This window comes from Dicentrarchus labrax, unplaced genomic scaffold, assembly GCF_905237075.1.
Source record: "Dicentrarchus labrax unplaced genomic scaffold, dlabrax2021, whole genome shotgun sequence".
Taxonomy (NCBI): domain Eukaryota; kingdom Metazoa; phylum Chordata; class Actinopteri; family Moronidae; genus Dicentrarchus; species Dicentrarchus labrax.
The window spans coordinates 1,572,307-1,597,848 of record NW_026136710.1 but is presented as its reverse complement, the minus strand read 5'-3'; the positions used below and the strand labels follow the sequence as shown (position 1 = coordinate 1,597,848).

General features: G+C 43.6%; 2 protein-coding genes, 2 long non-coding RNA genes and 1 pseudogene across 4 annotated transcripts; 3 read left to right on the top strand and 2 right to left on the bottom strand.

The window, feature by feature from the left end:
* Positions 1–6: 6 nt before the first annotated feature.
* Positions 7–2,108, top strand: LOC127370620 (tripartite motif-containing protein 16-like). The gene has a single exon (XM_051412850.1). It carries the CDS (start codon positions 75–77, stop codon positions 1,737–1,739), a length of 1,665 nt encoding a protein of 554 aa, XP_051268810.1. The 5' UTR covers positions 7–74; the 3' UTR covers positions 1,740–2,108.
* A 139-nt stretch (positions 2,109–2,247) lies between these two features.
* On the top strand, positions 2,248–23,850 carry LOC127370936 (uncharacterized). The gene is made up of 7 exons (XM_051413441.1): positions 2,248–2,309; positions 3,335–3,380; positions 3,524–3,652; positions 7,011–7,235; positions 19,008–19,057; positions 19,133–19,168; positions 22,704–23,850. Exons 1-7 carry the CDS (start codon positions 2,248–2,250, stop codon positions 23,848–23,850), a joined length of 1,695 nt encoding a protein of 564 aa, XP_051269401.1.
* Positions 5,235–6,836, bottom strand: LOC127370627 (uncharacterized). Its single transcript, XR_007886254.1, has 2 exons — positions 5,796–6,836; positions 5,235–5,350 (listed from the first exon to the last, which is right to left on the bottom strand). It is a non-coding gene; the product is annotated as an uncharacterized LOC127370627 (long non-coding RNA).
* LOC127370617 (tripartite motif-containing protein 16-like) lies at positions 11,819–13,964 on the top strand (annotated as a pseudogene).
* LOC127370628 (uncharacterized) lies at positions 20,655–21,270 on the bottom strand. The gene is made up of 2 exons (XR_007886255.1): positions 21,234–21,270; positions 20,655–20,770 (listed from the first exon to the last, which is right to left on the bottom strand). It is a non-coding gene; the product is annotated as an uncharacterized LOC127370628 (long non-coding RNA).
* Positions 23,851–25,542: the final 1,692 nt, after the last annotated feature.

The following is a 25,542-nucleotide window of genomic DNA, read 5'->3' as shown; positions in this document are numbered from 1 at the left end:
TTGAGATCAGAGCTCAACCCGGCCTCATTTATAAGGAAGTGAAACTCAGACAGTCGTTGTCACTGAGAGGTGAAATGGCGCAGAAAGGAGTTCAGCTGGACCGAGAAATAATTTCTTGTTCCATCTGTCTGGATCTACTGAAGGATCCGGTGACTACTCCCTGTGGACACAGCTACTGCATGAACTGTATTAAAAGCTACTGGGATGGAGAGGATGAGAAGAAAATCCACAGCTGCCCTCAGTGTAGGCAGACCTTCACACCGAGGCCTGTCCTGGTAAAAAACACCATGTTAGCAGCTTTAGTGGAGGAACTGAAGAAGACTGGACTCCAAGCTGCTCCTGCTGATCTCTGCTATGCTGGACCTGAAGATGTGGCCTGTGATGTCTGCACTGGGAGAAAACTGAAAGCCCTCAAGTCCTGTCTGGTCTGTCTGGTTTCTTACTGTGAGAAACACCTCCAGCCTCACTTTGAATTACCTGTATTTGAAAAACACAAGCTGGTGGACCCCTCCAAGAAGCTCCAGGAGAACATCTGCTCTCGTCATGATGAGGTGATGAAGATGTTCTGCCGTACTGATCAGCAGTGTATCTGTTATCTCTGCTTGATGGATGAACATAAAGGCCACGACACAGTCTCAGCTGCAGCAGAAAGGACTGAGAGGCAGAGAGAGCTCGAGGTGAGTCGACAAAACATCCAGCAGAGAATCCAGGACAGAGAGAAAGATGTGAAGGAGCTTCAACGGGAGGTGGAGGCTATCAATCGCTCTGCTGATAAAGCAGTGGAGGACAGTGAGAAGATCTTCACTCAGCTGATCCGTCTCATGGAGAAAAGAAGCTCTGATGTGAAGCAGCAGGTCAGATCCCAGCAGGAAACTGAAGTGAGTCGAGTCAAAGAGCTTCAGGAGAAGCTGGAGCAGGAGATCACTGAGCTGAAGAGGAAAGACGCTGAGATGAAGAAGCTGTCACACACAGAGGACCACACCCAGTTTCTACACAACTACCCCTCACTGTCAGCACTCAGTGAATCTACATCCAGCATCAATATCCGTCCTCTGAGGTACTTTGAGGATGTGACAGCGGCTGTGTCAGAGCTCAGAGATAAACTACAGGACGTTCTGAGGGACAAATGGACAAACGTCTCACTGACAGTGACTGAAGTGGATGTTTTACTGCCACAACCAGAGCCCAAGACCAGAGCTGGATTCTTACAATATTCACGTGAACTCACACTGGATCCAAACACAGCAAACACATATCTGTTATTATCTGAGGGGAACAGAAAAGTAACAGTAATGAGTCAACAACAGTCTTATTCTAGTCACCCAGACAGATTCACTAACTATAGTCAGGTCCTGAGTAGAGAGAGTCTGACTGAACGTTGTTACTGGGAGGTGGAGTGGAGAGGGGGAGGAGTTCGTGTAGCAGTCGCATACAAGAATATCAGCAGAGCAGGGAGCTTATATGAATGTGTATTTGGACGCAATAACAAATCTTGGTCATTATATTGTTACAATAACAGTTATAACTTTTGGTACAACAATGTCAAAACTCCTGTCTCAGGTCCTCAGTCCTCCAGAGTTGGAGTGTATCTGGATCACAGTGCAGGTATTCTGTCCTTCTACAGCGTCTCTGAAACCATGACTCTCCTCCACAGAGTCCAGACCACATTCACTCAGCCTCTCTATGCTGGACTTAGGCTTTATTATGGAGACACGGCTGAGTTCTATAAACTGAAATAGACAGAAGTCATTTCAGGGACTTTGTGTTAAACTCTGAGTTTGAATCCTTAAACTGATTTTGTCTTCATGTTTGTTGCTGAGAGCTGATTGTTGTGGCGTTTCTTCACTGCACAGAGATCAGCTGTCAATCAAACATTGTGGGCGGTACTTTGACATCTTCTCATTAGTTGTCCTGTAAATGTTTGAGTGTGTTTAGGTGGCGCTCCTTCCTGTGTCTGTTCAGCCATACATTTTTTGGTGTAGTAATATTTATTAGGTTAACTGTCACAATTGTTATTTTCTAATTGTAAGTATCAGTGAGAACTGGAATTATTCAAGTAAAACTATATATGTCTTTCATGTAATAAATAAACTGTGTGGGAAGAGTAAGTTTTATTGTGTATTTTCACATAATATTCAAAGGTTTCATAGTCATTGCCCATGAACTTAGAAATACCAAGTAAGTTTTAATAGTGTTTGTAATAGTGTTTTGAATCCGGGACTGACTGTATAATTAATAGTTCGCTAGATGCTGTGGATAAATGGCGGGTTTGCCAAAATGATGAGTTTCCTTCGCATAATGAACTCAAGGCAACGACAGAGTACACAACCGCTACACATAGGAGGGGAAGGGAGGAGAGAAAACGTTTCAAATATCCGCAGCGTCGGTTTGGAGAGCCTCTACCAGACCTCACCAAAACCCTGCTGCTAATCATTATTTAAGCTAAAGAGGAAGCTATGGTTTTTGTTCATTTGCAGTGTACTCGTAGTTTGCCACAAATCTAAAATCTTACTGAGACAGAGCAAACAGAGGTCAGGAGAGATGTTCATTCCCACAAAATGTCACTCAGTTTATCAGGATAAATATGATTTCATTTATTGGCATTTCAGATTTGTTTCTTACTGTGGCTGTATATTTTTATTCCATATATGAAAATACTTTATGTGTCTTATTTCAACTAAAAGAACCACCACTTGTAGAAATGATGCACTTTCCATCTTTTTGAGTTGTTATAGAGCTACTGATGAGCCTTAAGTATCTGAAATTCAGATTCATTTGTGGAAATTGGAAAAAATTCAAATGATCTATCCAAAAACATTTCCTGTGATCATTTTCTTCCACATGCTTCATAAGGACCATCACCTTGTTTGGATCCCTTTCTTTCTAATCCCCTCGTCTATATTTTGCTCATAATTTGATATGAAGCCTCATTGTTCTCTATTCTGATTCCGTTTACACTGTTTCAATTTGGATTCTGCATTATTCTTGATGCATATGACACAGCTCTCTCTCAACAACGTGAATCTAGACCAGCAATGCTCTTTGAGGAGAGGAACAGAATCACAGCGGCAAAAATGCAGGATTTTCTTCATTTAAGATTTAACACATGTGGAAATGGGTGTAATGTTTTAGATCAGAGCCATATTTTCAAATATTATCCAAAATACATTGGTTTGACAGTGGTACAGTTCATTTTGGTTACATGATCCTCTAGTTTTAATGTAGTATTTCTTGTAGTATTCTGTAGTTTTAATGTATTATTTTGTCTTTGTGTTTTTGTCCTTAAGCCCAAAGCAACAACTTTGTACAGTTGACACAGTGCCATCTCAAACAGCAACTACAGCAAGCTGTGTCACAAGAAAAGCCATCTGGCTATTCAGGTAAAAACAAAATTGTGTAGTGCTTTGCAATTCATAAGTTGTAAGAGGTTTACCATCATCACAGAATATACATACTATTCCAAATGAAAATGAAGCAGAATATGTACTATGCACCTGAACATGGATTCACATATATTTTACAGGATATCAGCAGAGAGGAAGTTCAAGAGGACCAGGCTGAGCAAGTCCTGAGGATCTGTGTCTTCCACACAAGTGAAGAAGATGAAGGTGCATCCGACACTGATGTGTCCATTGTTATTGAAGGGACTGAGGTACTTGACAACTATGGAAGTGTTACAAAGGCCTGTCTCCTGCTCATGAGCATCATTTATGCCATGAATTTGAGTTACCCCCCAAAAACAAAGTACACTTTGGAAGTTTTTCAAAAGCTTCTTCTAGAGCTTGATGTCCTTAAGCTGTCCCCGAAAATCCTGTCTCTGCGAAACAAACTTGAGTCTGAGTGCACATGTATACGGCACAGTTGTTAATGTGGCTATTTGTCTATTTTCTTATTTTTCTCTCGTTTTAATGATGTCATTTTTATTTGAACTTGTTGCACTGTATTAAATACTGTATGTGGCCATGTGGAGTGGCTACGTTTTGGGGACAAAAGAAAAGAAGTTAGATCAGCATTTTCAAGTTAAACCAGAGGTTCTCAACTGGTGGCTCGTGGGGCCATTTTTAATGGGTCACGGATGTGAGTGTGGGCATGAAAAGAGCGAGGGGCCAAATATCGCACTTTTTAGTGTCAAGATGCTCTGCTTTTTGTAGGATATTACTCATGATACAGAAACAGACGTTTAGAACCTCAGAGCAAAACACTGTTCTTTAAGATAAAAAGGAATAGTAAGCATGTCTTTTAAGATGCACCAGCATGTCAAATGTTTTCCAGAGTTTAAGGTTAAAAAGCCTCTCCAAACGATAGGCTACGTATGCTCTATGCAAACAGTTCCTGAACTTGTCCTTGTGCCTTTAACAAGCTACCTCAAACCCATTTTAGCCACCCTAAGATGAAATTTCTGTCATCGTCTACTCACCCCGATGCCGATAGAAGGACTCATCATGCTCTTCTGGGAGTTTGCCGAGATGTTTGTTTCTCACAAAACTGCATTGAACGGCAACTTGGCTTCAAACATCCAAAAAATGTCTCCATATTGCTCATCTGAAGTAATCCAAGTGTCCTGCAGCTTACACATTCCTAGATGTTTTGAAAAACAGAACAAAATTGTGTTTTGGCTTTGTTTGCTCTGCTTTGCTTCCACTGTGGTGCTGCGTGAACACGGATGGGCTAGCTGGAAGTTAGTAGTGTGTAAGTTTGTGTGCGGCGTTGGAAGGAGCACGCATTGGAAGAGCAGCAGAGCAAACACAGCTGAAAACACAAGTTTGTTATGTTTTGTACAAACGTCTTGGCATGTGTGAGCTACAGGACTGAATTAAAGTGTTCTCTAATGTCAGTAAATATTAAATTTGGGGTAATGACACTGATCCTGGAACAGCATTTAAATGTACCTTTGAGTTTATTGTAAGGTATTCTTATTATACTGCAGTGGAGAACAGAGTGACACATCTCAAACCATCATGGACACAAAAATACTAATCTTGATCTCATGAATTAAGACTTTCTACTTCACTTGTTGAATATTGTAACTGTGTTATCTTGTGACCAGTTAAAGTCATCAGAAATCAGTATTCAGCAGCTTATTTTAAACTAAAATAAAGAATCTCCAGAGTATACCCCCTTGCCGCTTTGTATTTTCTCGGCTCACGCCTCCTTCTCACCTTTTCGCCCCCTAACCAGTTTGTGTTGAGACTGAGCTCGTGAACACACATGCAGACACTCCAGGAAACAGGGACTTAATAGGAAACTAGTGTTTATTGAAAAGAGGGGGAGAGGGAGTGCAGACCTGGGCAAGCTTGGGCTGGTGGGTGTGAACCTGGGGCTGAGGGTTGGACTGGAAGCTGGAACCTGTCTGCACTCAGGCAATCACACACACATACAGTTAGAGAGAGGGAGAGAGACACTCGGGGAGTGGCAGCAGGTTAGATAGACTGAATCATCATAGTTTGTATCTCTCACTGTAACCATGGTTTGTGAACTTAATAACAACCACAATGAATCCCAAATGTGTGATATGACACAACAGAACTGCTTTGTGTAACCTGTAAAAACACATCTGACATCCTTTCATAAGATAACTCATGTATGACGACAACAAGTCAGAAATGAGACATTTGACAGACTTGGGCAGGTGGTGCCTGATTCCTTTCAAATGAGCATTAAACTGCTCTGCCAGCTGGCTGTTGATGATAGCGTGCTGCAGATCACTGTCAGCGTTATACAACACTTCAACCAGCACACAATAAAAGTACAGCATTCCTCTTAGGCATTAGAAGTAACAGGAATACGTTTCTTACCAATGTGGTTCTTCCAGTGGAGCCGGTCTAGGAGGAACCAACTGTGTTTAAAGAATGCTGCAGCACGGTTCAGTGCAAAGCTGTGCAGTATAGGGCTGAGGGAGTGCTCGGCTAACATGAGAACAGATAATTTACTTTTAACGAGTATCAGAGGCTCCACAGGTTCCCTCGTTGCACTCCATGGAAGATTTTCCACTCGAGCAGTCTTGTGACGATACTCTACGCTTTGCCTTTGACCAAGTGATAAAAATTGTCAGTTGGTGCAACCTGATGCAGCACAGACATATCCACATTTCACATTGGTTAGGGACAGGCTATACAGAGTGAGTCGTGACACTCAGTCAGCAGAGGTTGTTTGTTCCGGAAAGCTGCCGGGAAACAGTTTTCCAGGTGGCTCATTATAACCCAGTGGCGGGGCACATGGGGTATGAAAAACACTAAACCGGATAATGGCCCGTTTCTATTGGCCTGGGATTCGGGGAGATGTACGCCGCTGGTGTGAGTCTTTCCCCGAAAGTCAGTTGGTTAACCAACTGGCCATCCCAAGAGCACCATTGCGTCCATTATCACTTATTGACGTTCCATTTGAGCGTATTGGCATGGACCACATCGGGCCATTTCACCGGAGCGCACGTGGATATCGTTTTGTACTAGTCCTGGTGGATTATGCAACTCAATATCCAGAAGCAGTGCCTCTGCGCACAACCTCTGCAAAGAGTGTGGCACAGGCACTGTTCCAGGTCATCTCCTGAGTTGGGATCCCAAAAGAAATCCTAACAGACCAGGGCACCTCGTTTATGTCATGCACACTCCGGGAACTGTATGGATTATTGGGCATCAGGTCAGTTCGGACTAGTGTATACCACCCTCAGACCGACAGCCTTGTCGAGCGTCTGAACAAAACCTTGAAGTCCATGATCCTTAAGTTTGTGCACGACGGCCGCAATTGGGATAGGTGGCTAGATCCTCTGTTGTTGGTGGCTAGATCCTCTGCTGTTTGCAGTGCGTTAGGTGCCCCAGGCCTCCACAGGACTTTCTCCCTTTGAATGATGTTTTATAACTAGGTTCGGGAACAAAGACCACGCCCTGCAATCATCTAATTTCCGCTCAAAACTTACTTAAGCATACCTTATCCGTTCACTCCCTCCTTGACTCATTTCCCACATCCCTCCCACCCAAACCCTTTCTTTTTGTCTCCCTCTTATCCAAATACAGGAACCACTGGGGCTCTCTACAAGAGATACGAAGAGACAGTTCCCCCACTCAGTGTCTCGCAACCCACTCAGTTCCCTCTTACATCGCGCCATCCATCCATTCATCGATCCGCCAACCGACCTTCATTCCTCCTACCTTCATTCCTCCGACCTCATCCATCCCTCATTCCTCCGACCTCATCCATCCCTCATTCCTCCGACCTCATCCATCCCTCATTCCTCCGACCTTATCCATCCCTCACTCCTCCGACCTCATCCATCCCTCATTCCTCCGACCTCATCCATCCCTCATTCCTCTGACCTCATCCATCCCTCATTCCTCTGACCTCATCCATCCCTCATTCCTCTGACCTCATCCATCCCTCATTCCTCCGACCTCATCCATCCCTCATCCCTCAAACCTACATCCATCCCTCATCCCCCTACCTTCATCCCTCGAACCTACCTTCATCCCTCATCCCTCGAACCTACCTTCATCCCTCATCCCTCTAACCATCCCTCGAACCTACCTTCATCCCTCATCCCTCGAACCTACCTTCATCCCTCGAATCACCCCTCATCCCTCAGTATACCACATTGGTTCACATTTGTTCATTATGTGCAATAAACGTTTCTTATTTCATACATGTGATGGCGTGGTCATTGTTAGTGAAACTGCTGTTTGGCAGGACACCACAGGGGGTTCTGGACGTGGTTAATGAAAGCTGGGAGGAAGGTCAGAGCCCAAGTATAAAAGAAGTTCAGTATGTCCTGGACCTGAGAGCAAAACTCCACACATTGGGACAGTTGTCACAGGAGAATCTGCTCAGGGCCCAGGAGCGTCAACAACGCCTGTACAGAGGAACTAGACTTAGACGATTTGCACCGAGAGATAAAGTACTTGTATTACTCCAATCTTCCAGCTCTAAATTACTCGCCAAGCGGCAAAGGCCCTTTGTGGTCACACGGCGAGTGGGTGATGTCGATTATGAGGTTGTGCGTTCTGACAGGAGAGAAGCAACTCAGATTTACCACCTTAATCTCCTTAAAGTGTGGAGAGAGGCGGAGAATGTTTCTATGGTGACCACGGTGAAAGAGAGAGATGACTTGGGGCCTGAGGTACCAAAGTCCACCAATCCTGCCTTGCTCCATTGTGATGACCATCTCACCCTGTCCCAGAGAGCAGACATTGCCGTGTTGCAACAGCGTTTTGCTGATGTGTTCTCCCCCCCTGCCAAGACGCACAAGTCTCATACAGCATCACGTTGAGACTCACCCAGGCGTGACGATGCGTTCACAGCCCTATCGGTTACCTGAACACAAAAGAAAAGTGGCTCAGAAGGAACTGAAAGCCATGTTGGAGATGGGAGTAGTAGAAGAGTCCAACAGTGCCTGGTGTCGCCCCATTGCTCTGGTGCTTAAGAAGGATGGGGCTATTGTGTCCACCATCATGGACACTAAAATACTAATCTTGATCTCATGAATTAAGACTTTCTACTTCACTTGTTGAATATTGTAACTGTGTTATCTTGTGACCAGTTAAAGTCATCAGAAATCAGTATTCAGCAGCTTATTTTAAACTAAAATAAAGAATCTCCAGAGTATACCCCCTTGTCGCTTTGTATTTCTCTCGGCTCACGCCTCCTTCTCACCTTTTCACCCCCTAACCAGTTTGTGTTGAGACTGAGCTCGTGAACACACATGCAGACACTCCAGGAGACAGGGACTTAATAGGAAACTAGTGTTTATTGAAAAGAGGGGGAGAGGGAGTGCAGACCTGGGGAAGCTTGGGCTGGTGGGTGTGAACCTGGGGCTGAGGGTTGGACTGGAAGCTGGAACCTGTCTGCACTCAGGCAACCACACACACATACAGTTAGAGAGAGGGAGAGAGACACTCGGGGAGTGGCAGCAGGTTAGATAGACTGAATCATCATAGTTTGTATCTCTCACTGTAACCATGGTTTGTGAACTTAATAACAACCACAATGAATCTCAAATGTGTGATTTGACACAACAGAACTGCTTTGTGTAACCTGTAAAAACACATCTGACATCCTTTCATAAGATAACTCATGTATGACGACAACAAGTCAGAAATGAGGCATTTGACGGCATAAATATTAGACTTGGGCAGGTGGTGCCTGATTCCTTTCAAATGAGCATTAAACTGCTCTGCCAGCTGGCTGTTGATGATAGCGTGCTGCAGATCACTGTCAGCGTTATACACACTTCAACCAGCACACAGTAAAAGTACAGCATTGCTGACCAATGTGGTTCTTCCAGTGGAGCCGGTCTCGGAGGAACCAACTGTGTTTAAAGAATGCTGGAGCACGGTTCAGTGCAAAGCTGTGCAGAAGGGCTGAGGGAGTGCTTGGCTGACATGAGTCCTGTTTTAGACTCCTGGAGACACTATTGGGTTGTGTAAACTCAAATAGAGAGTCACAAGCTCAGGAGCCAGGTCTCACACTGACATGTGAATATATGGAGGACTGCACTTTCCTGTATCCATATTGTTCAATAAGCAGCAGACACAGGTTCATTCAGTTCACAATGATTCGTTGTTTCCATTCCTCTAAGGCACTGGCTCCCAGCCTTTATCCTTCAGGGACACCTTTTCTATCACTGAGTAAACTATATGTTACACATATTTCATATTATATTGAATTATAACAATAACAGCAGAGACCAGCTGATAAACTGAACAATGAACCCAAACAGTGAACACAATAACTGCAGCAAGTTTGTGTAAAACCAGAGATTTGGATGAAGTTTGAGCAGATTATTTCCTTTGAATATTGATCAGAGATCAGTTTTCCTGATATTTTAGGGAACTTTTTATACAATTCTCTGTCTGTATTATGTATTCTTTAGTTATTTAGTAGGTCGGGAGGCCTTCTTGGTTTTATGGGGTGATAGAAAACTTTAGAAAATAAATACAGTAGACATATCTCAGCATTTTTGTTTAATTTGACTTTGAAGACCTGAACACAAACTATATTCACAGAACCTCTGATAAACAGCCTCGTCCTGCATTAAAGAAGTTCAAACAACCAAAGAGCTAAAATAAAAATATATATAACAGTCTTATTGTACATATTATTTTTCTCTTTATAATGTTTTTATTTTTGTGCTTTTTGACTTGAAGTCCGTGTTTCCTTTATTTATAGTTTTTAGCACTTTATGTTTATTATGTACAAAGATAACAAGGCAAATTCCTTGTATTGAAAACCTTCTTATAATAAAACTCACTCTGATTCTAATATCTTGTTCTTTACATTTTCTTTAATTAGCAAGTAAATAACAGACTTTAATATCTTCTCACCTCCGATATAAAACTCAGGATGAATGTAATTATGTAACATTAATTGTATTGTTTTCATTGTATTCTGGTGTAATCAACATATTTACTCCTTTAAATTCATTCAAAATGTTTCTGTGACGCCTACAAATGTATAGTCACAACTGTTTAAAATGTTTTGTGTATTAGCCAGTGAAAAAGGTCAAATGTTAATGAATCTTTACAAGACATGGGAGTAGTAGTTTTAAAAGTGCAATTTCCCAGTTGTGCCACAAGAGGGAGTGTCCACTTTGGTGAGCGCTAGTAGGGCTGCGTGAGGCTTCTCCTGCACAAAACAGGTTAGTAGTGTGTCATATCTTGTCACAAAGCATTTATAAGGACTTTTTTTTATAAGGACTTCATTATGTTGTTTTGACAACGTTTGATGTGTAAAACAGTAGTTTGCTCAGCTAAGAAACTGAGTTTTCCTGCAATGAAATCTTGCTCGCTCCTCTTAATACTTCTTTTATTTCTGGTCCCTGCTCCTTGACATACCCTCTGTCTTGTATTTGTTTTGTCAAAGCTTTGTGAAGTACGGTTGTGTAAAGTTGTTAAGTCGTTCATCTAAGTCATGTTACCAGGATAATATAATAATAATAATAATAATAATAATAATAATATATAGATCAAATATTTTGGTAAAGTTAAAAAGGGCAAAGGTATTTTTGTAATGATGGCCTGTTATTGTTATGTATACTTTGTGTTTAAGAATTTAGTAAAAATGTGAACAGCTTGGGCTTAAAAGTATTAATGCTACTGTAAATGTGGTGTTGGACCTAAATAGCAGTCACTGTTGGTGAACAATGGTACAAATTAGGAGTTTGAATTTGATTTCTGTTTCATTCAGCAGTCATTTTGTACATTTGTAAAATGTCAGTCCAGTGGGTTAGTATATGAACCTTAAAGCTTGATGTCATGTAAATTGCAAAATGAAGATTGTTGTGAACAAAACACTAAGTTGGTTTAAATGAAGTGAAAAAGAAAGATTCTGTTAAATAAAAACAGAGAACAGCCTGCTGAGCGATCACAAGTAACGTCTCCTGTCTCTGCTTTTCCTGCACAAAACAGGATACTATACCTGCTTACGGGTAACTCATGCTTGAGGCCTGTAACATTTTGATAGTTGTTTTATGATTTAATAATCAGTGAGTAACTTTTGGATGTTTTTCTTCATGTTGCCATCTTGAGCTGTTTTTCCTCTTTGTACAGGAAGAGAAGTTAGACACAGTGAATCTTTTACTCCTTTCCAGTCAGTTTTTATCCATTTGAATTTGACATTTTCAGTGTGTGAGTGGAGAGGACTACAACTGCATGTTATTGTGCAATCCTGTGTTGTATAATGACAATAAAACAGAACTTTAAACCCTCGATAACCCCTCCCTCTTCTTCCTGATTCAAACACAGCGAGCTACACTCTGTTCATGTATTTCCTTGTTCCCTCCCCTTCAGATCTACAGTTTGTAGATGGGTGTAACCAACATGAGCAAGAGCTGACAGGCCCCATTCACTGCAGAGACACATGTTGTTGAGATCAGAGCTCAACCCGGCCTCATTTATAAGGAAGTGAAACTCAGACAGTCGTTGTCACTGAGAGGTGAAATGGCGCAGAAAGGAGTTCAGCTGGACCGAGAAACCTTCTCTTGTTCCATCTGTCTGGATCTACTGAAGGATCCGGTGACTACTCCCTGTGGACACAGCTACTGCATGAACTGTATTAAAAGCTACTGGGATGAAGAGGATGAGAAGAAAATCCACAGCTGCCCTCAGTGTAGGCAGACCTTCACACCGAGGCCTGTCCTGGTAAAAAGCACCATGTTAGCAGCTTTACTGGAGGAACTGAAGAAGACTGGACTCCAAGCTGCTCCTGCTGATCTCTGCTATGCTGGACCTGAAGATGTGGCCTGTGATGTCTGCACTGGGAGAAAACTGAAAGCCCTCAAGTCCTGTCTGGTCTGTCTGGTTTCTTACTGTGAGAAACACCTCCAGCCTCATTATGATGTGGCTCAGTTTAAGAAACACAAGCTGGTGGACCCCCTCCAAGAAGCTCCAGGAGAACATCTGCTCTCGTCATGATGAGGTGATGAAGATCTTCTGCCGTACTGATCAGCAGTGTATCTGTTATCTCTGCTTGATGGATGAACATAAAGGCCACGACACAGTCTCAGCTGCAGCAGAAAGGACTGAGAGGCAGAGAGAGCTCGAGGTGAGTCGACAAAACATCCAGCAGAGAATCCAGGACAGAGAGAAAGATGTGAAGGAGCTTCAACGGGAGGTGGAGGCTATCAATCGCTCTGCTGATAAAGCAGTGGAGGACAGTGAGAAGATCTTCACTCAGCTGATCCGTCTCATGGAGAAAAGAAGCTCTGATGTGAAGCAGCAGGTCAGATCCCAGCAGGAAACTGAAGTGAGTCGAGTCAAAGAGCTTCAGGAGAAGCTGGAGCAGGAGATCACTGAGCTGAAGAGGAAAGACGCTGAGATGAAGAAGCTGTCACACACAGAGGACCACACCCAGTTTCTACACAACTACCCCTCACTGTCAGCACTCAGTGAATCTACATCCAGCATCAATATCCGTCCTCTGAGGTACTTTGAGGATGTGACAGCGGCTGTGTCAGAGCTCAGAGATAAACTACAGGACGTTCTGAGGGACAAATGGACAAACGTCTCACTGACAGTGACTGAAGTGGATGTTTTACTGCCACAACCAGAGCCCAAGACCAGAGCTGGATTCTTACAATATTCACGTGAACTCACACTGGATCCAAACACAGCATACACACATCTGTTATTATCTGAGGGGAACAGAAAAGTAACATACATGAGTAAACATCAGTCTTATTCTAGTCACCCAGCCAGATTCACTGAATGGGAGCAGGTCCTGAGTAGAGAGAGTCTGACTGGACGTTGTTACTGGGAGGTGGAGAGGAGAGGGGGAGGAGTTTGTGTAGCAGTCGCATACAAGAATATCAGCAGAGCAAGGTGGTCATATGATTGTGGATTTGGATTCAATAACAAATCTTGGTCATTAGATTGTAACAATAACAGATATAACTTTAGGTACAACAATGTTCACACTCCTGTCTCAGGTCCTCAGTCCTCCAGAGTTGGAGTGTATCTGGATCACAGTGCAGGTATTCTGTCCTTCTACAGCGTCTCTGAAACCATGACTCTCCTCCACAGAGTCCAGACCACATTCACTCAGCCTCTCTATGCTGGACTTAGGCTTTATTACAGTGTTGGAGACACTGCTGAGTTCTATAAACGAAATAGACAGAAGTCATTTCAGGGACTTTGTGTTAAACTCTGAGTTTGAATCCTTAAACTGATTTTGTCTTCATGTTTGTTGCTGAGAGCTGATTGTTGTGGCGTTTCTTCACTGCACAGAGATCAGCTGTCAATCAAACATTGTGGGCGGTACTTTGACATCTTCTCATTAGTTGTCCTGTAAATGTTTGAGTGTGTTTAGGTGGCGCTCCTTCCTGTGTCTGTTCAGCCATACATTTTTTGGTGTAGTAATATTTATTAGGTTAACTGTCACAATTGTTATTTTCTAATTGTAAGTATCAGTGAGAACTGGAATTATTCAAGTAAAACTATATATGTCTTTCATGTAATAAATAAACTGTGTGGGAAGAGTAAGTTTTATTGTGTATTTTCACATAATATTCAAAGGTTTCATAGTCATTGCCCATGAACTTAGAAATACCAAGTAAGTTTTAATAGTGTTTGTAATAGTGTTTTGAATCCGGGACTGACTGTATAATTAATAGTTCGCTAGATGCTGTGGATAAATGGCGGGTTTGCCAAAATGATGAGTTTCCTTCGCATAATGAACTCAAGGCAACGACAGAGTACACAACCGCTACACATAGGAGGGGAAGGGAGGAGAGAAAACGTTTCAAATATCCGCAGCGTCGGTTTGGAGAGCCTCTACCAGACCTCACCAAAACCCTGCTGCTAATCATTATTTAAGCTAAAGAGGAAGCTATGGTTTTTGTTCATTTGCAGTGTACTCGTAGTTTGCCACAAATCTAAAATCTTACTGAGACAGAGCAAACAGAGGTCAGGAGAGATGTTCATTCCCACAAAATGTCACTCAGTTTATCAGGATAAATATGATTTCATTTATTGGCATTTCAGATTTGTTTCTTACTGTGGCTGTATATTTTTATTCCATATATGAAAATACTTTATGTGTCTTATTTCAACTAAAAGAACCACCACTTGTAGAAATGATGCACTTTCCATCTTTTTGAGTTGTTATAGAGCTACTGATGAGCCTTAAGTATCTGAAATTCAGATTCATTTGTGGAAATTGGAAAAAATTCAAATGATCTATCCAAAAACATTTCCTGTGATCATTTTCTTCCACATGCTTCATAAGGACCATCACCTTGTTTGGATCCCTTTCTTTCTAATCCCCTCGTCTATATTTTGCTCATAATTTGATATGAAGCCTCATTGTTCTCTATTCTGATTCCGTTTACACTGTTTCAATTTGGATTCTGCATTATTCTTGATGCATATGACACAGCTCTCTCTCAACAACGTGAATCTAGACCAGCAATGCTCTTGGAGGAGAGGAACAGAATCACAGCGGCAAAAATGCAGGATTTTCTTCATTTAAGATTTAACACATGTGGAAATGGGTGTAATGTTTTAGATCAGAGCCATATTTTCAAATATTATCCAAAATACATTGGTTTGACAGTGGTACAGTTCATTTTGGTTACATGATCCTCTAGTTTTAATGTAGTATTTCTTGTAGTATTCTGTAGTTTTAATGTATTATTTTGTCTTTGTGTTTTTGTCCTTAAGCCCAAAGCAACAACTTTGTACAGTTGACACAGTGCCATCTCAAACAGCAACTACAGCAAGCTGTGTCACAAGAAAAGCCATCTGGCTATTCAGGTAAAAACAAAATTGTGTAGTGCTTTGCAATTCATAAGTTGTAAGAGGTTTACCATCATCACAGAATATACATACTATTCCAAATGAAAATGAAGCAGAATATGTACTATGCACCTGAACATGGATTCACATATATTTTACAGGATATCAGCAGAGAGGAAGTTCAAGAGGACCAGGCTGAGCAAGTCCTGAGGATCTGTGTCTTCCACACAAGTGAAGAAGATGAAGGTGCATCCGACACTGATGTGTCCATTGTTATTGAAGGGACTGAGGTACTTGACAACTATGGAAGTGTTACAAAGGCCTGTCTCCTGCTCATGAGCATCATTTATGCCATGAATTTGAGTTACCCCCCCAAAAACAAAGTACACTTTGGAAGTTTTTCAAAAGCTTCTTCTAGAGCTTGATGTCCTTAAGCTGTCCCCGAAAATCCTGTCTCTGCGAAACAAACTTGAGTCTGAGTGCACATGTATACGGCACAGTTGTTAATGTGGCTATTTGTCTATTTTCTTATTTTTCTCTCGTTTTAATGATGTCATTTTTATTTGAACTTGTTGCACTGTATTAAATACTGTATGTGGCCATGTGGAGTGGCTACGTTTTGGGAACAAAAGAAAAGAAGTTAGATCAGCATTTTCAAGTTAAACCAGAGGTTCTCAACTGGTGGCTCGTGGGGCCATTTTTAATGGGTCACGGATGTGAGTGTGGGCATGAAAAGAGCAAGGGGCCAAATATCGCACTTTTTAGTGTCAAGATGCTCTGCTTTTTGTAGGATATTACTCATGATACAGAAACAGACGTTTAGAACCTCAGAGCAAAACACTGTTCTTTAAGATAAAAAGGAATAGTAAGCATGTCTTTTAAGATGCACCAGCATGTCAAATGTTTTCCAGAGTTTAAGGTTAAAAAGCCTCTCCAAACGATAGGCTACGTATGCTCTATGCAAACAGTTCCTGAACTTGTCCTTGTGCCTTTAACAAGCTACCTCAAACCCATTTTAGCCACCCTAAGATGAAATTTCTGTCATCGTCTACTCACCCCGATGCCGATAGAAGGACTCATCATGCTCTTCTGGGAGTTTGCCGAGATGTTTGTTTCTCACAAAACTGCATTGAACGGCAACTTGGCTTCAAACATCCAAAAAATGTCTCCATATTGCTCATCTGAAGTAATCCAAGTGTCCTGCAGCTTACACATTCCTAGATGTTTTGAAAAACAGAACAAAATTGTGTTTTGGCTTTGTTTGCTCTGCTTTGCTTCCACTGTGGTGCTGCGTGAACACGGATGGGCTAGCTGGAAGTTAGTAGTGTGTAAGTTTGTGTGCGGCGTTGGAAGGAGCACGCATTGGAAGAGCAGCAGAGCAAACACAGCTGAAAACACAAGTTTGTTATGTTTTGTACAAACGTCTTGGCATGTGTGAGCTACAGGACTGAATTAAAGTGTTCTCTAATGTCAGTAAATATTAAATTTGGGGTAATGACACTGATCCTGGATCAGCATTTAAATGTACCTTTGAGTTTATTGTAAGGTATTCTTATTATACTGCAGTGGAGAACAGAGTGACACATCTCAAACCATCATGGACACAAAAATACTAATCTTGATCTCATGAATTAAGACTTTCTACTTCACTTGTTGAATATTGTAACTGTGTTATCTTGTGACCAGTTAAAGTCATCAGAAATCAGTATTCAGCAGCTTATTTTAAACTAAAATAAAGAATCTCCAGAGTATACCCCCTTGCCGCTTTGTATTTTCTCGGCTCATGCCTCCTTCTCACCTTTTCACCCCCTAACCAGTTTGTGTTGAGACTGAGCTCGTGAACACACATGCAGACACTCCAGGAGACAGGGACTTAATAGGAAACTAGTGTTTATTGAAAAGAGGGGGAGAGGGAGTGCAGACCTGGGCAAGCTTGGGCTGGTGGGTGTGAACCTGGGGCTGAGGGTTGGACTGGAAGCTGGAACCTGTCTGCACTCAGGCAATCACACACACATACAGTTAGAGAGAGGGAGAGAGACACTCGGGGAGTGGCAGCAGGTTAGATAGACTGAATCATCATAGTTTGTATCTCTCACTGTAACCATGGTTTGTGAACTTAATAACAACCACAATGAATCCCAAATGTGTGATTTGACACAACAGAACTGCTTTGTGTAACCTGTAAAAACACATCTGACATCCTTTCATAAGATAACTCATGTATGACGACAACAAGTCAGAAATGAGACATTTGACAGCATAAATATTAGACTTGGGCAGGTGGTGCCTGATTCCTTTCAAATGAGCATTAAACTGCTCTGCCAGCTGGCTGTTGATGATAGCGTGCTGCAGATCACTGTCAGCGTTATACAACACTTCAACCAGCACACAATAAAAGTACAGCATTCCTCTTAGGCATTAGAAGTAACAGGAATACGTTTCTTACCAATGTGGTTCTTCCAGTGGAGCCGGTCTAGGAGGAACCAACTGTGTTTAAAGAATGCTGGAGCACGGTTCAGTGCAAAGCTGTGCAGTATAGGGCTGAGGGAGTGCTCGGCTAACATGAGAACAGATAATTTACTTTTAACGAGTATCAGAGGCTCCACAGGTTCCCTCGTTGCACTCCATGGAAGATTTTCCACTCGAGCAGTCTTGTGACGATACTCTACGCTTTGCCTTTGACCAAGTGATAAAAATTGTCAGTTGGTGCAACCTGATGCAGCACAGACATATCCACATTTCACATTGGTTAGGGACAGGCTATACAGAGTGAGTCGTGACACTCAGTCAGCAGAGGTTGTTTGTTCCGGAAAGCTGCCGGGAAACAGTTTTCCAGGTGGCTCATTATAACCCAGTGGCGGGGCACATGGGGTATGAAAAACACTAAACCGGATAATGGCCCGTTTCTATTGGCCTGGGATTCGGGGAGATGTACGCCGCTGGTGTGAGTCTTTCCCCGAAAGTCAGTTGGTTAACCAACTGGCCATCCCAAGAGCACCATTGCGTCCATTATCACTTATTGACGTTCCATTTGAGCGTATTGGCATGGACCACATCGGGCCATTTCACCGGAGCGCACGTGGATATCGTTTTGTACTAGTCCTGGTGGATTATGCAACTCAATATCCAGAAGCAGTGCCTCTGCGCACAACCTCTGCAAAGAGTGTGGCACAGGCACTGTTCCAGGTCATCTCCTGAGTTGGGATCCCAAAAGAAATCCTAACAGACCAGGGCACCTCGTTTATGTCATGCACACTCCGGGAACTGTATGGGTTATTGGGCATCAGGTCAGTTCGGACTAGTGTATACCACCCTCAGACCGACAGCCTTGTCGAGCGTCTGAACAAAACCTTGAAGTCCATGATCCTTAAGTTTGTGCACGACGGCCGCAATTGGGATAGGTGGCTAGATCCTCTGCTGTTTGCAGTGCGTTAGGTGCCCCAGGCCTCGACAGGACTTTCTCCCTTTGAATGATGTTTTATAACTAGGTTCGGGAACAAAGACCACGCCCTGCAATCATCTAATTTCTGCTCGAAACTTACTAAAGCATACCTTATCCGTTCACTCCCTCCTTGACTCATTTCCCACATCCCTCCCACCCAAACCCTTTCTTTTTGTCTCCCTCTTATCCAAATACAGGAACCACTGGGGCTCTCTACAAGAGATACGAAGAGACAGTTCCCCCACTCAGTGTCTCGCAACCCACTCAGTTCCCTCTTACATCGCGCCATCCATCCATTCATCGATCCGCCAACCGACCTTCATTCCTCCTACCTTCATTCCTCCGACCTCATCCATCCCTCATTCCTCCGACCTCATCCATCCCTCATTCCTCCGACCTCATCCATCCCTCATTCCTCCGACCTCATCCATCCCTCACTTCTCCGACCTCATCCATCCCTCATTCCTCCGACCTCATCCATCCCTCATTCCTCTGACCTCATCCATCCCTCATTCCTCTGACCTCATCCATCCCTCATTCCTCTGACCTCATCCATCCCTCATTCCTCCGACCTCATCCATCCCTCATCCCTCTGACCTCATCCATCCCTCATTCCTCTGACCTCATCCATCCCTCATTCCTCTGACCTCATCCATCCCTCATTCCTCCGACCTCATCCATCCCTCATCCCCCTACCTTCATCCCTCGAACCTACCTTCATCCCTCATCCCTCGAACCTACCTTCATCCCTCATCCCTCTAACCATCCCTCGAACCTACCTTCATCCCTCGAACCTACCTTCATCCCTCATCCCTCGAACCTACCTTCATCCCTCGAATCACCCCTCATCCCTCAGTATACCACATTGGTTCACATTTGTTCATTATGTGCAATAAACGTTTCTTATTTCATACATGTGATGGCGTGGTCATTGTTAGTGAAACTGCTGTTTGGCAGGACACCACAGGGGGTTCTGGACGTGGTTAATGAAAGCTGGGAGGAAGGTCAGAGCCCAAGTATAAAAGAAGTTCAGTATGTCCTGGACCTGAGAGCAAAACTCCACACATTGGGACAGTTGTCACAGGAGAATCTGCTCAGGGCCCAGGAGCGTCAACAACGCCTGTACAGAGGAACTAGACTTAGACGATTTGCACCGAGAAATAAAGAACTTGTATTACTCCCATCTTCCAGCTCTAAATTACTCGCCAAGCGGCAAAGGCCCTTTGTGGTCACACGGCGAGTGGGTGATATCGATTATGAGGTTGTGCGTTCTGACAGGGGAGAAGCAACTCAGATTTACCACCTTAATCTCCTTAAAGTGTGGAGAGAGGCGGAGAATGTTTCTATGGTGACCACGGTGAAAGAGAGTGATGACTTGGGGCCTGAGGTACCAAAGTCCACCAATCCTGCCTTGCTCCATTGTGATGACCATCTCACCCTGTCCCAGAGAGCAGACAGTGCCGTGTTGCAACAGCGTTTTGCTGATGTGTTCTCCCCCCTGCCAAGACGCACAAGTCTCATACAGCATCACGTTGAGACTCACCCAGGCGTGACGATGCGTTCACAGCCCTATCGGTTACCTGAACACAAAAGAAAAGTGGCTCAGAAGGAACTGAAAGCCATGTTGGAGATGGGAGTAGTAGAAGAGTCCAACAGTGCCTGGTGTCGCCCCATTGCTCTGGTGCTTAAGAAGGATGGGGCTATTGTGTCCACCATCATGGACACTAAAATACTAATCTTGATCTCATGAATTAAGACTTTCTACTTCACTTGTTGAATATTGTGACTGTGTTATCTTGTGACCAGTTAAAGTCATCAGAAATCAGTATTCAGCAGCTTATTTTAAACTAAAATAAAGAATCTCCAGAGTATACCCCCTTGCCGCTTTGTATTTCTCTCGGCTCACGCCTCCTTCTCACCTTTTCACCCCCTAACCAGTTTGTGTTGAGACTGAGCTCGTGAACACACATGCAGACACTCCAGGAGACAGGGACTTAATAGGAAACTAGTGTTTATTGAAAAGAGGGGGAGAGGGAGTGCAGACCTGGGGAAGCTTGGGCTGGTGGGTGTGAACCTGGGGCTGAGGGTTGGACTGGAAGCTGGAACCTGTCTGCACTCAGGCAATCACACACACATACAGTTAGAGAGAGGGAGAGAGACACTCGGGGAGTGGCAGCAGGTTAGATAGACTGAATCATCATAGTTTGTATCTCTCACTGTAACCATGGTTTGTGAACTTTAACACCATGAATCCCAAATGTGTGATATGACACAACAGAACTGCTTTGTGTAACCTGTAAAAACACATCTGACATCCTTTCATAAGATAACTCATGTATGACGACAACAAGTCAGAAATGAGACATTTGACAGCATAAATATTAGACTTGGGCAGGTGGTGCCTGATTCCTTTCAAATGAGCATTAAACTGCTCTGCCAGCTGGCTGTTGATGATAGCGTGCTGCAGATCACTGTCAGCGTTATACAACACTTATACCAGCACACATACCAGCACACAATAAAAGTACAGCATTCCTCTTAGGCATTAGAAGTAACAGGAATACGTTTCTTACCAATGTGGTTCTTCCAGTGGAGCCGGTCTAGGAGGAACCAACTGTATTTAAAGAATGCTGGAGCACGGTTCAGTGCAAAGCTGTGCAGTAGGGCTGAGGGAGTGCTCGGCTAACATGAGAACAGATACTTTACTTTTAACGAGTATCAGAGGCTCCACAGGTTCCCTCGTTGCACTCCATGGAAGATTTTCCACTCGAGCAGTCTTGTGACGATACTCTACGCTTTGCCTTTGACCAAGTGATAAAAATTGTCAGTTGGTGCAACCTGATGCAGCGCAGACATATCCACATTTCACATTGGTTAGGGACAGGCTATACAGAGTGAGTCATGACACTCAGTCAGCAGAGGTTGTTTGTTCCGGAAAGCTGCCGGGAAACAGTTTTCCAGGTGGCTCATTATAACCCAGTGGCGGGGCACATGGGGTATGAAAAACACTAAACCGGATAATGGCCCGTTTCTATTGGCCTGGGATTCGGGGAGATGTACGCCGCTGGTGTGAGTCTTTACCCGAAAGTCAGTTGGTTAACCAACTGGCCATCCCAAGAGCACCATTGCGTCCATTATCACTTATTGACGTTCCATTTGAGCGTATTGGCATGGACCACATCGGGCCATTTCACCGGAGCGCACGTGGATATCGTTTTGTACTAGTCCTGGTGGATTATGCAACTCAATATCCAGAAGCAGTGCCTCTGCGCACAATCTCTGCAAAGAGTGTGGCACAGGCACTGTTCCAGGTCATCTCCTGAGTTGGGATCCCAAAAGAAATCCTAACAGACCAGGGCACCTCGTTTATGTCATGCACACTCCGGGAACTGTATGGATTATTGGGCATCAGGTCAGTTCGGACTAGTGTATACCACCCTCAGACCGACAGCCTTGTCGAGCGTCTGAACAAAACCTTGAAGTCCATGATCCTTAAGTTTGTGCACGACGGCCGCAATTGGGATAGGTGGCTAGATCCTCTGTTGTTGGTGGCTAGATCCTCTGCTGTTTGCAGTGCGTTAGGTGCCCCAGGCCTCCACAGGACTTTCTCCCTTTGAATGATGTTTTATAACTAGGTTCGGGAACAAAGACCACGCCCTGCAATCATCTAATTTCCGCTCAAAACTTACTTAAGCATACCTTATCCGTTCACTCCCTCCTTGACTCATTTCCCACATCCCTCCCACCCAAACCCTTTCTTTTTGTCTCCCTCTTATCCAAATACAGGAACCACTGGGGCTCTCTACAAGAGATACGAAGAGACAGTTCCCCCACTCAGTGTCTCGCAACCCACTCAGTTCCCTCTTACATCGCGCCATCCATCCATTCATCGATCCGCCAACCGACCTTCATTCCTCCTACCTTCATTCCTCCGACCTCATCCATCCCTCATTCCTCCGACCTCATCCATCCCTCATTCCTCCGACCTCATCCATCCCTCATTCCTCCGACCTCATCCATCCCTCATTCCTCCGACCTCATCCATCCCTCATTCCTCTGACCTCATCCATCCCTCATTCCTCCGACCTCATCCATCCCTCATCCCTCAAACCTACATCCATCCCTCATCCCCCTACCTTCATCCCTCGAACCTACCTTCATCCCTCATCCCTCGAACCTACCTTCATCCCTCATCCCTCTAACCATCCCTCGAACCTACCTTCATCCCTCGAACCTACCTTCATCCCTCATCCCTCGAACCTACCTTCATCCCTCGAATCACCCCTCATCCCTCAGTATACCACATTGGTTCACATTTGTTCATTATGTGCAATAAACGTTTCTTATTTCATACATGTGATGGCGTGGTCATTGTTAGTGAAACTGCTGTTTGGCAGGACACCACAGGGGGTTCTGGACGTGGTTAATGAAAGCTGGGAGGAAGGTCAGAGCCCAAGTATAAAAGAAGTTCAGTATGTCCTGGACCTGAGAGCAAAACTCCACACATTGGGACAGTTGTCACAGGAGAATCTGCTCAGGGCCCAGGAGCGTCAACAACGCCTGTACAGAGGAACTAGACTTAGACGATTTGCACCGAGAGATAAAGTACTTGTATTACTCCCATCTTCCAGCTCTAAATTACTCGCCAAGCGGCAAAGGCCCTTTGTGGTCACACGGCGAGTGGGTGATGTCGATTATGAGGTTGTGCGTTCTGACAGGAGAGAAGCAACTCAGATTTACCACCTTAATCTCCTTAAAGTGTGGAGAGAGGCGGAGAATGTTTCTATGGTGACCACGGTGAAAGAGAGAGATGACTTGGGGCCTGAGGTACCAAAGTCCACCAATCCTGCCTTGCTCCATTGTGATGACCATCTCACCCTGTCCCAGAGAGCAGACATTGCCGTGTTGCAACAGCGTTTTGCTGATGTGTTCTCCCCCCTGCCAAGACGCACAAGTCTCATACAGCATCACGTTGAGACTCACCCAGGCGTGACGATGCGTTCACAGCCCTATCGGTTACCTGAACACAAAAGAAAAGTGGCTCAGAAGGAACTGAAAGCCATGTTGGAGATGGGAGTAGTAGAAGAGTCCAACAGTGCCTGGTGTCGCCCCATTGCTCTGGTGCTTAAGAAGGATGGGGCTATTGTGTCCACCATCATGGACACTAAAATACTAATCTTGATCTCATGAATTAAGACTTTCTACTTCACTTGTTGAATATTGTAACTGTGTTATCTTGTGACCAGTTAAAGTCATCAGAAATCAGTATTCAGCAGCTTATTTTAAACTAAAATAAATAATCTCCAGAGTATACCCCCTTGCCGCTTTGTATTTCTCTCGGCTCACGCCTCCTTCTCACCTTTTCACCCCCTAACCAGTTTGTGTTGAGACTGAGCTTGTGAACACACATGCAGACACTCCAGGAGACAGGGACTTAATAGGAAACTAGTGTTTATTGAAAAGAGGGGGAGAGGGAGTGCAGACCTGGGCAAGCTTGGGCTGGTGGGTGTGAACCTGGGGCTGAGGGTTGGACTGGAAGCTGGAACCTGTCTGCACTCAGGCAATCACACACACATACAGTTAGAGAGAGGGGGAGAGACACTCGGGGAGTGGCAGCAGGTTAGATAGACTGAATCATCATAGTTTGTATCTCTCACTGTAACCATGGTTTGTGAACTTAATAACAACCACAATGAATCCCAAATGTGTGATTTGACACAACAGAACTGCTTTGTGTAACCTGTAAAAACACATCTGACATCCTTTCATAAGATAACTCATGTATGACGACAACAAGTCAGAAATGAGGCATTTGACAGCATAAATATTAGACTTGGGCAGGTGGTGCCTGATTCCTTTTCAAATGAGCATTAAACTGCTCTGCCAGCTGGCTGTTGATGATAGTGTGCTGCAGATCACTGTTAGCGTTATACACACTTCAACCAGCACACAGTAAAAGTACAGCATTGCTGACCAATGTGGTTCTTCCAGTGGAGCCGGTCTAGGAGGAACCAACTGTGTTTAAAGAATGCTGGAGCACGGTTCAGTGCAAAGCTGTGCAGAAGGGCTGAGGGAGTGCTTGGCTGACATGAGTCCTGTTTTAGACTCCTGGAGACACTATTGGGTTGTGTAAACTCAAATAGAGAGTCACAAGCTCAGGAGCCGGGTGTCACACTGACATGTGAATATATGGAGGACTGCACTTTCCTGTATCCATATTGTTCAATAAGCAGCAGACACAGGTTCATTCAGTTCACAATGATCTGTTGTTTCCATTCCTCTAAGGCACTGGCTCCCAGCCTTTATCCTTCAGGGACACCTTTTCTATCACTGAGTAAACTATATGTTACACATATTTCATATTATATTTAATAATAACAATAACAGCAGAGAACAGCTGATAAACTGAACAATGAACCCAAACAGTGAACACAATAACTGCAGCAAGTTTGTGTAAAACCAGAGATTTGGATGAAGTTTGAGCAGATTATTTCCTTTGAATATTGATCAGAGATCAGTTTTCCTGATATTTTAGGGAACTTTTTATACAATTCTCTGTCTGTATTATGTATTCTTTAGTTATTTAGTAGGTCGGGAGGCCTTCTTGGTTTTATGGGGTGATAGAAAACTTTAGAAAATAAATACAGTAGACATATCTCAGCATTTTTGTTTAATTTGACTTTGAAGACCTGAACACAAACTATATTCACAGAACCTCTGATAAACAGCCTCGTCCTGCATTAAAGAAGTTCAAACAACCAAAGAGCTAAAATAAAAATATATATAACAGTCTTATTGTACATATTTTTTTTTCTCTTTATAATGTTTTTATTTTTGTGCTTTTTGACTTGAAGTCCGTGTTTCCTTTATTTATAGTTTTTA

What these genes read in the sequence shown, in the direction of transcription:
- LOC127370620 (XM_051412850.1), top strand. Translation starts at nt 75, where the DNA reads ATGGCGCAGAAAGGAGTTCAGCTGGACCGAGAAATAATTTCTTGTTCC.
- LOC127370936 (XM_051413441.1), top strand. Translation starts at nt 2,248, where the DNA reads ATGCTGTGGATAAATGGCGGGTTTGCCAAAATGATGAGTTTCCTTCGC. An exon ending in CTTCGCATAATGAACTCAAG is followed by an intron (nt 2,310 to 3,334) that starts GCAACGACAGAG and finishes CATCTCAAACAG; the next exon opens with CAACTACAGCAAGCTGTGTC. An exon ending in TTGTTATTGAAGGGACTGAG is followed by an intron (nt 3,653 to 7,010) that starts GTACTTGACAAC and finishes ATCCAAATACAG; the next exon opens with GAACCACTGGGGCTCTCTAC.